General features: G+C 37.9%; 1 protein-coding gene across 2 annotated transcripts in view; it reads right to left on the reverse strand.

Moving 5' to 3' along the window:
* The window catches only part of PDCD4 (programmed cell death 4), a 30,094-nt gene extending 18,806 nt beyond the window's left edge, over window positions 1–11,288 (reverse strand). The window contains exons 1-2 of one of the 2 annotated variants that reach the window (XM_060034080.1): window positions 11,135–11,288; window positions 4,528–4,635 (exon numbers count right to left, since the gene is read on the reverse strand). In XM_060034080.1, coding sequence (XP_059890063.1) covers window positions 4,528–4,570 — 43 coding nt within the window. In that variant the 5' untranslated portion in view covers window positions 4,571–4,635; window positions 11,135–11,288. The remainder of the gene's footprint in view (window positions 1–4,527; window positions 4,636–11,134) is intronic. The other variant, XM_060034079.1, reaches the window with a different exon arrangement.
* Window positions 11,289–11,530: the final 242 nt, after the last annotated feature.

An 11,530-nucleotide genomic window follows, 5' to 3' on the forward strand; every position in this document is an offset into this window, starting at 1 on the left:
TCTACTGCTATACCAGTTATAGTCATAAGTTATACCAAGTTGAATCACATGAAATTATCATTTTTGTAGGTTACAGTCACATATTGGCAATTTCATATGGCTCAGTCCAATACATGACAACAAACTAGTAGTACTTTTCACATTACCATGCCAAATGAACTAAGGCACTGAATGTTAATGAAAAATTTTACTGAAAGCACGTTATTTCATGTGTTTGTATCATAAAACCTTCGTTAATATAAACACCAAATACAGTACAAAACCTTTGAGACTTTTATGAGCTAAGACAGTCAAGCAATTGGAGATAGTAAGAAAAGACTAAGGATCTTTAGGGAAGGTAGATAAACTAATATTTACAGAATGCCTATTTACCAGGCACTAGGCTGGGCACTTTGTCATTTATCCACAAGTTTGAGAGCTATTTACTACATTATTTATACAGATAAGGAAACTAAGGCTAAGACTGTTTAAATAACTTGCCAAATACCTCATAATTAATTGTGGACACTTAGAAAATAGTACTAATCCAAAGAGCATGAAAGGCATTTAGCAAATACGTGATCATATACGATTACTGTGCCAAACTGCTGATGCTTCACTGCTTTCAAAGAAAGCCATCATCTCAAAGTTCTAATTCATCTCTCCAAACCTGACTCACACTACTTACCAATCTCTGAAAATCTTCCAGACTGTGTAAGATTTGTACATTATCCCCTGAAAGACAGCAACATTAGGAGTTCCCAAAGGTCCTCCATTTAGAATGTCATCCTCACTGCTCTTTTCAGTTACCAAAATCCTTTAGGATATACAGCTGGAGTCTTACTTCCTCCATGAAAACTTTCCTAACAATTCTAGCCACAATAACACTCATACACTGCTCAGTTACCACATCATGGAAATCACTTTATTTCTTTTTATATGTCATTGCTTTTCCAAATAAGTCATAAGCCTCAAAAGAGGAACCATGCTTATACTGTAGTTTTTGTATCCTCAGCACCTAGCAGAGTATCCTTTATACCATCAACTCCAATGTCAATGGAGATCAAACGACATGGAGACACTGGGCATTACTCCAAAAACTTTTTAAGTCAGAAAGCTACTGAATTAGTTATCCCTGGGCCCAAGTTTTGTTCATTATGACTCACTCAACTCAGAGCTGAATCCCTCAAATGTTTTTAAATATTCCTAATAATTAGGATGTATCAAGTCTATATGCGTGGGCTTTAACATGTTTTTTTTAAGTAATAATATGTAGAAACTAAAAATTTTTTAAATCAACCTATAAAAAGAAGCACAGATGTGTTAAAATCTTTACAATTCTTGACAAAAAGTATGAAAGTGAGTAACAAACCCTGTGGTAATCAAAAAACAAACAAAACATTAAGTAGAGCCAAATTACTTCGGCAGTCTCATAAGTAGTCTGCTGCCTTCAGTCTTCAAACCATTCTCCAAACTGCATGGAGACTGATTTCTCCCACTGAAAACCCTAGGTATTCCTATTGGGTCGAAATGAAGTGTAAACTCATTACACTGCAATGTTAGGTCCTTCATGATCTTGCCCCTATCACTAGAATAGCTGCTGACCACTCCCACATTCAAATGGTCAGAGCTGAGATTTGATACCATAGGTAGATGATGGGGGAATTAGTTTGTCAGAGGAATACAGGATATATTAGAAAAAAAGAGAAATTATAAAATGAGAGACCAGCTAAGAAAATGTTGCAGTATTCAGTCACAAACTAACTGGAAAGGGTAAGGTTAATAACTTTGGGGTAAATAAGAAAGTGACACTTTCAAAGAAAAACTAAAGGGCTTTCAAACAGAATAAAGAATAAAATCGTGTTTTAAAAATTTTTAGACTAGGAAAGGAAGCCAGTGTTAGGAGGGTCAGTTTGAGACATCATCATAACTAAACTACTATGACTAGTAGTAACAGCAGTAGCAGTAGTCAGTCATAATAGTCGTATTACTTCTTCTATCATTACCATCAGTACTGTTACCTACTGTATCAGGTTCCAAGCACTTTACATACATGGTCTATAATCCTCACAAAGCTCTATAATGAAGCTGTTTATCCTCATTTTTCAGAGAGAAGATGTTTCATAGAAAAGTTATATATCTAAAAAGGACTGTGGCCAGGATTCAAACCCACATTTGAATCTTAGACGACTATAACTATAGAAAATACAAAGCTAGAGTACAGCAGAGTGGTGACAGCTAAAGAAATAGGCAACAAGGGAATGAATACAAAGAGAGAAAAGAAGAGGAGGAAAGGGAAGGAAAGACCAGAGATCAGACAAATCAGATGGCATTTCATGTAAGAGTGGATGACTGAAGAAAACATTAAACATCTACCTCTAACATATTGCTTTCATTATTCTACAATTAAGGTAAGCTGCCACAACTGATCCAGAAGATAAAGGCCTCTCTTAGAATGCTTTAAAATGTCCCTCAGAGTACTAAAGTATTCAAGCAATCATATGTCCTACACTTCAGTTTCTTCTCTTCAACTATTTTAATATCCTTTCAAATACACATTTATGTATCTACAACAGTAGACACATCTAGGTATATTTTATATATTAGATCTTATAATTTTTAACCCATGTTTGTATCAACTGCTCTTTTATATTCTGCTATTCATACTCACCTAAGTTTGGGGTTCCATAACCACCACTGATCTGACTTTAAGAAGACCAAAATTAAAAAGATAAAAACCCTGAGTACAGAATCTGGTGACTTCTTTTCTACTATGTACTAATTCCCTCTTTCTGAATTCTCTGACATCTCAATAACCAGCCCAACTTATATTACACCACAGTACCAGATGATCACATTTTCAATTACTGGTCCACTGAGTTATATAATTAACAATATTAGCTCATTTTCATTTGTGACATACATAATATGTGCTATGGGCATGACACACATGCACGGTATCTCACTTAATCCTAACAATAAACCTATAAAGAGGGTATTTATAATCCCAGCTTTATACATGAAGAACTGAAGGTCAAAGCAAATAACCCACTTTCCCCAAGTAACAGAGATGGTAAAAGTAGAAGTTGGAATTAGTACACTAGTCTGTCTGACTTGGACTATTTGTTACAGGAAGCATTTATTGCAAAGAAGGTCTGCCTTAGGCTCATCGAAGTACTGAAGTATTTAAGGAAGTACTCAGCAGAGACATCAAGAACAAGATTAAAACAAGGACTTGTTATAGTTAGAAAACAAAAAGTATAAAACTTAGAGCTGTGCCATCTAATAGAAATATAATGCAAGCCAAATACGTAATTTTAAATTTCTCAGTATTCATATTAAAAACTAAAAAGAAACAAGTAAAATTTATTTTAATATATTTTATTTAATCTAATAGATCCATTATATCAATTCAACATGTAACCAATAGAAAAAATTACTGAGGATTTCATCTCTTTCTTTCATACCAAGTCTCTTGAAATCTGGTATGTAATTTTGTACCTACGATACATCCCAATTCAGGTAAGTCACATTTCAAGTGCTCAACAGCCATATGTGACTACTGGCTATACCAGACAGTGCAGAGAAGAAACAATTACCTATCTGTGAAATATATTCTTAAATTTTATTATTACCATTCTCACCTCAATGAAGCAGGGACATGATACCAATTTGTAATCCTAAAAAACAAGTACTCATACAGCTATTGTATATAAAGCAGCACCAAAATAATCATTAATTATTGTAATTTTTTCAACTATAATTTTCAAGTACACTTTAAATCAGGTTCGTAAATACAAAATAGCAAAGAAGTTTCAACTTCAAAGTATGCATTCAGATCAAAGAAAACTATGTAACTGGACACAATAGTGAATTAAAGTCACTGAAAAAATGAAGCTGTAGTATTAAAAAATGAAATACGTTAAACATATTTACAGAGATTTTTTCAATATTAACCATCAAGCAAAGAATTATCTAAAGTGTACCAACATGAAAAGTTCTCACTCTTGAGACTATTTCAAAATCCTAATTAACTCTCTACAAAGGTTACTCTGAAAACTATATATACATTTTCAGTGATCTGAAGTTATTTAGCTTTTGGGCATATTCCACAAAACTGTTTTTATGATAATAATGTACTACTGAAGCATTATGGAAAATCAGGGGAAATACACAGTTAATTTGTAATATACAGATTATTAGTTAGGAAAGATATCAATGATACCAATAGTTTATATTATAAAGACCACTAACTAGCTCATGTGAGAACAGTAATGAGCAGGTTCACTATTCTTCTCCTTTTCTACACCATATAGTTTATTATGAATAGTGGAGAATAAACATATGAAATGTGAAAGGACAGCCAGAAAAATACAACATGTGATGAATTTCATAAAAATAAGAATCACAAACTTGATTTTTAAAATATGACCTGTTTTCTTATAGCATGAGTAAGATGGTTTTTAAAGTAAAGAAGTTTTCATAAAATTTGGTATGGCCTGAAACTTGCTCACAATACAGTCAAGGTTCCTTCAAGATATTATTTACCTGTAGGGTTTACATTCAGTATCTGCTCGTTTTCTACATCCATCGTTCCTTAATTTCACTTGCACTGATTAAATTACCAAATGGAACTCTTCCTCTGGGATGTTATTTCTTTAAAAAGAAAAAAAAAAAAAAGCTTCAACATCTTCCAAACCAATATAATTAACGTAAATTCAATTTACTTACTCAGACTGTTAAAAAAAAAATCACCACATAATTCCATTTTTTTTTAAGTTGGTCACTTTACTTTCAAAGAGCTTCCCCTAATTAACATTTGGTTTCAATCTTCTTGATAAGTTTATCTGTGTCAAAAAAAAAAAAAAGCCCGTATTTCTGAATGTGCCAAAGCACCCCTTTAACTTGGAATTAAAAGATGTGTTTGCTACCATACGACCCAGTAATCCCACTACTGGGCATATACCCTGAGAAAACCATAATTCAAAAAGGGTCATATACCACAGTGTTCATTGCAGCTCTATTTACAATAGCCAGGACATGGAAGCAACCTAAGTGTCCATCAACAGATGAATGGATAAAGAAGATGTGGCACATATATACAATGGAATATTACTCAGCCATAAAAAGAAACGAAATTGAGCTATTTGTAATGAGGTGGATAGACCTAGACTCTGTCATACAGAGTGAAGTAAGTCAGAAAGAGAACGACAAATACCATATGCTAACACATATATATGGAATTTAAGAAAAAAAATGTCATGAAGAACCTAGGGGTAAGACAGGAATAAAGACACAGACCTACTGGAGAACTGACTTCAGGATATGAGGAGGGGGAAGGGTGAGCTATGACAAAGCGAGAGAGTGGCGTGGACATATATACACTACCAAACGTAAGGTAGATAGCTAGTGGGAAGCAGCTGCATAGCACAGGGATATCAGCTCGGTGCTTTGTGACCGCCTGGAGGGGTGGGATAGGGACGGTGGGAGGGAGGGAGACACAAGGGGGAAGAGATATGGGAACATATGTATATGTATAACTGATTCACTTTGTTATAAAGCAGAAACTGACACACCATTGTAAAGCAATTATACCCCAATAAAGATGTTAAAAATAAAATAAAATAAAATAAGAAAAAAAGAAAGAAAAAGCTTCAACATCTTCCAAACCAATATAATTAACGTAAATTTTATTTACTTACTCAGACTGTTAAAAAAAAAAATCACCACATAATTCCATTTTTTTTTAAGTGTTCACTTTACTTTCAAAGAGCTTTCCCTAATTAACATCTGGTTTCAATCTTCTTGATAAGTTTATCTGTTGTCAAAAAAAAAAAAAGCCTGTATTTCTGAATGTGCCAAAGCACCCCTTTAACTTGGAATTAAAAGATGTGTTTGCTACCATACAACCCAGCAATCCCACTACTGGGCATATACCCTGAGAAAACCATAATTCAAAAAGTCATATACCACAGTGTTCATTGCAGCTCTATTTACAATAGCCAGGACATGGAAGCAACCTAAGTGTCCATCGACAGATGAATGGATAAAGAAGACGTGGCACATATATACAGTGGAATATTACTCAGCCATAGAAAGAAACAAAACTGAGTTGTTCGTACTGAGGTGGATGGACCTAGAGTCTGTCACACACAGAGAAGTCAGAAAGAGAAAGACAAATACCATATGCTAACACATATATACGGAATCTAAAAAAAAAAAAAATGGTTCTGACGAACTTGGGGCTGGACAGGAATAAAGACAAAGATATAGAGAATGGACTTGAGGACACGGGGAGGCGGAAGGGTAAGCTGGAACGAAGTGAGAGAGTGGCATGGACATATATACACTACCAAATGTAAAACAGATAGCTAGTGGGAAGCAGCCACATAGCAAGCAGCCACATAGCACAGGGAGATCAGCTCTGTGCTTTGTGACCACCTAGAGGGGTGGGATAGGGAGGGTGGGAGGGAGATGCAAGAGGAAGGAGATATGGGGATATATGTATATGTATAGCTGATTCACTTTGTTATAAAGCAGAAACTAACACACCATGGTAAAGCAATTATACTCCAATAAAGATGTTAAAAAGAAAAAGATATGTTTGCTATACATGCTTATTTCAAGTTAAAGGAATATATACACATTCCAAACTTTTTAGGAATACCAGGCCTCATAATTAATCTGCTATACATAGATATTGATTAGTTTGTTACCAATGAACTCTAAGAACTAGTACTCTAAAATGCAAACAACATGGTTTTGGTTAAAAAAAAAGACATGATTGACTTATTTTTCACACTAAAACATATCTGAAGGCAGATAAATCTGCCATTTTATCACGTAGGCATCTGTAATTACTGTTCTAAGACTCTGAGATCAGGAGAAATTTTTTAACATCTTTATTGGAGTATAATTGCTTTACAATGGTGTGTTAGTTTCTGCTTTATAACAAAGTGAATCAGCTATACATATACATATATCCCCATATCTCCTTCCTCTTGCATCTCCCTCCCACCCTCCCTATCCCACCCCTCTAGGTGGTCACAAAGCACCGAGCTGATCTCCCTGTGCTATGCGGCTGCTTCCCACTAGCTATCTGTTTTACATTTAGTAGTGTATATATGTCCAAGCCACTCTCTCACTTTGTCCCAACTTACCCTTCCCCCTCCCCGTGTCCTCAAGTCCATTCTCTACGTCTGTGTCTTTATTCCTGTCCTGCCCCTAGGTTCTTCAGAACCTTTTTTTTTTTTTTAGATTCCATATATATGTATCAGCATACGGTATTTGTTTTTCTCTTTCTGACTTACTTCACTGACAGATTCCAGGTGCATCCACCTCACTACAAATAACGCAATTTTGTTTCTTTTTATGGCTGAGTAATATTCCACCATATATATATATATGCCACATCTTATTTAGCCATTCATCTGTCGATGGACACTTAGGTTGCTTCCATGTCCTGGTTATTGTAAATAGACCTGCAATGAACATTGTGGTACACGACTCTTGTTGAATTATGGTTTTCTCAGGGTATATGCCCAGTAGTGGGACTGCTGGGTCATATGGTAGTTCTATTTTTAGTTTTTTAAGGAACCTCCGTACTGTTTTCCATAGTGGCTGTATCAATTTACATTCCCACCAACAGTGCAAGAGGGCTCCCTTTGGGAGAAATTTTTTAAATCAGCATTTTCTATAATGAGAGAATTACTTTTATAATCTGAAAAACCCATTTTTTTTTTTAAATCTTACCTATTTAAGAAAGGAATAAGTACAATGACATTAGCATCTCTATATTTTAGACCTTGGTTTCAAAATGGCTTAAAAATTATTAATGCTGGAAGGTTCTGGTTGATGAAATCAGTTACCTTTTATTTAGACAATTAGTGATAAAAAATCAACTGTTACTTGTAAAAAAAAAACCCACTATCAAAATTTTCATAAAAACTATCACCAGAAGATTTAACCAAATGCGATTTCAGAATCTCTCTGGAAATATTTTTTAAATAGTGGTTTAGAGTACTTAAGTATTTATCTGTTTAAGAATTTATCTGTTTAGGTAACATAGGTTAGATGTAAGTCCTTCCGGCCACTTATAATCATTTCCCCAACAGTGTGACCTTTTTTTAAGATATAAAGTGCACAAATTAATAAGAATGACTAATAAACTAATTACAAAAAAGCATTTAGTTTTTATATAACATAACCTACTGTTAGTTGTCATTTTAGAAAGACGATATGATGCCTCCTGAAACTCAAAGGGAAAACTGACTTTTAAATTCCTCAATATATACCATTCTAACATGTTACAAGTTTTACAGCCCTTTTCTCCAGAAAACTTCTCCTTTCTCCTACCAACTTCAGATTTAGGGGGAAAAAAATGAACCTCAGAAATAAGTACATAGAGATAATGGACATATATACACTACCAAATGTAAGGTAGATAGCTAGTGGGAAGCAGTTGCATAGCACAGGGAGATCAGCTCAGTGCTTTGTGACCGCCTGGAGGGGTGGGATAGGGACGGTGGGAGGGAGGGAGACGCAAGGGGGAAGAGATATGGGAACATATGTATATGTATAACTGATTCACTTTGTTATAAAGCAGAAACTGACACACCATTGTAAAGCAATTATACCCCAATAAAGATGTTAAAAATAAAAAAAAGATATATATACAAAAATAGTTTGTAAACATAAACATTTAGTATCCTCCAGGACTGAAAATGCCTTATTTGTTTCATTTCAGTATATGAATTACATGTCATAGGAAAGTGAAAATGCCACATGATACGTGTGTGAGATTTTTAAACTGGAGTTACATTTAAAAAATCATTTTCATTCTTGATACAAATATGATCTTCAAGAGAATACTTTCTGAAGAACCTAACTAATAAAGGAAATGATTATAACTAATGTTTTAAAAGCCCTTTATAATTCAAAAAGAATTTTACACGCATTATTTCATGTACCTCTCAGAACAATCTTGAGGTAGGAACTCCACTTTGCATACAACTAAACAGATTCAGAGAAGGTAGATCACTAATCTCTCCAAAGAGAGATAGCTGCTCACTGGAAGAACCAGGATTAGAACCCAGACCTTCTAAATCCACTACTGTTTGCACAAGTTCAACGCAAGACTTTAATATGCCACAGGAAGACTCTTTTCTAGGGTTAACAGAGAGAAGCTTACAAAAACACAGACCCTTACTGTTACAACAAATTTTTAAATACTGCTTTTCAAACACTAAAAATAATACCTAAACTATTACACAAACGGCAGGCAAAGAAAATTATCAGGTAATTGACTACAAATAACTTACCAGGTTTGTTTTTATTAAATAATTATCACAACAACAAGAAAAAGTCCTGTCTGGGTCTTTTGGCAATGATAACACATTCAAGAACTCAGGCACACTTGATAGCAACACAGGTGTTTTAAAAGAGTTTACAGAAAGATAAAGATGGGCTCCCTGTTTTTACTCTCTTCAAAGTAATGAGGGTTTCCAGTTACTTAACAATCCTTAAAATTTTTGCCCCAAACTTAAATGTAAAGCAAAAAATCTAAACTCCACATCCTTCATACTAAACCATAAAATTAATTTTCAGTAAGAAAACAAAACTGTAAGTTAGACAAAAGGCTGAAATTAAACATTGTTTTCATTTCTCCAGTGTGTTTCACAGAAACATACAATCAGAAGTATTCAATTGCCAAGACATTTACTAAAAGAGTCTGGCTTTCCCACCCCACCTCCCCCCAAAAATCTATTTCCTGAAATATACCTCATAAACCACTTCAACATTTTTTTGGAGTCAAGTTTAGGCCATACATTAACTACTACTTGTATTCATTCCAGGGCTACAATCATAGCTAACTAGCCTTTTAAAACAAAATCAGCTAAAAGCATTCGACCACAATGATGCAAAAATAAGCAGGAAAGAAAAGTATCATTTATTTTTGCACTCCTAGCAACCATGTTTCCTTTCTCATTACTACAACAGAAAAACCAATCAAAATATAACTCAAAGACGCTTGCTGAGATATTGAGGAGTTTAATAAACCTGGAATAAAGGAAAGTTAAGGGCATAAATACCAATAATTTACAACACATCTGCAGTGGTCCTTTTTAAAAAAAAAAGTGAATGGTGGTTCCTAAAAAGCCTTACATTAGTAAGAATGCCAAAATTCTAAAATTTAACAGTGAAAATGCAACAAAAACACAGGCGGTGACTTTATATTCCCCCAGAGGAAGCTGCATTTTTAATCATTTTAATCATCTGTAGATATCACACAGTTGCTAGCTATGCGGTCAGTTCTCACTAGGGTGTAGGGAGACAGGCGATTTTGACGTCTGCAGTTTTGAAGCTCTTGGAAAAACAAACACCCTCCCCTTGAACACTGCAGCACCAAATTGACAAATACAGCCTATACAGCAAGCGTTTCACAGAAGGGGGCTCCCTTCCTGCCTTTGTTTTCTCCTGGAAATTTCATTTAAACTAAACAGCGACCCTTTAACCGACCGGGGGGTGGGGGGGGGCGGTCTGCGAAGTACGTGCAGAGCCCGGGCGGCGGGCACGTGTCCGCCTCCCAGAAGCCGCTCCCGCCGCGGCCCGGCCCGCTTCCCCGCCGCGCAGGCCGGGACTCTCGCAGCACCCATTCAAGGCCGACCCCCGGGGGATGCTGGACCGGGGCGGCCGGAGGGCCGGGTCTGGGAAGACGGGCCGGGGGCCCCAAGGAGGCCAGGGGGCGGGGAAGGCGCAAACCTTCCTCACAGGATTTCAGTCAGGCCAGAAACTCGCCTCCAGACGCCCACCCCCAAAGGAAAATATAAACTCGGCCTTCTGGGGGACGAGGAGCCCCTCGCCGGCGAGCGCCCCGCGCGCCCCTCTAAGCCCGGAGGGGGTCCGGGAGGCGGTGGGCCCGCGCCGCCACGCTCTGGGCCCAGGCCTCCCCAGCCCGGGGCGTTGGGGCGGGCGCGGCTGGGCCTGCCGAGCTCCAAAGAGGCAGCGGACCCCTCCCCGACGGCTCGGACCTGACCTGGCCGCGGCCTCCACGCCCCCTCCCCCTCCCAACGAGCGGCTGCCTCCGAGAAGAGGCAGGGGCTGCGGGAGAGGTCGCAGTCGTCCCAAGCGCGTGAGCCGCGCCGCCGCTACTGACCCCTCAGGCCGCCGCCGCCGCTCGTCCACGTCCCTGGTCCGCCGGCCCCGACACAGCACCTCAGCCCCTGCAGCCGCCTCGAAGCGTCTCGGACCAGTTTCGCTCTGTTTTTGTTTTGTTCTACCCAGTAACACGGAGGCGACAGGTCAGCGTTTATTGGCCGAGGCGAAGAGCTCTTCTGGCCAATCGTGGCGGTAGAGCGGGAGTTGCGGAGGGAATAGGAGGGAAGTGAAACGTGGAAAGCTGGGCAAGGGCGCGGGAGGGCGCATGCGCATCGGGCTCCGGGGCCTGGCTGGAGCGGGAGCAAGAGCGGGGAGGGAGGCTGGAGTGGGGGGAGGCTGGGAGGTGCGGCGGGATGGAAGTGTGGGAGAATCGGGCTGCGGACTAGGCTGAAGC

The sequence above is a fragment of the Delphinus delphis genome, chromosome 16, assembly GCF_949987515.2.
Source record: "Delphinus delphis chromosome 16, mDelDel1.2, whole genome shotgun sequence".
Lineage (NCBI taxonomy): Eukaryota > Metazoa > Chordata > Mammalia > Artiodactyla > Delphinidae > Delphinus > Delphinus delphis.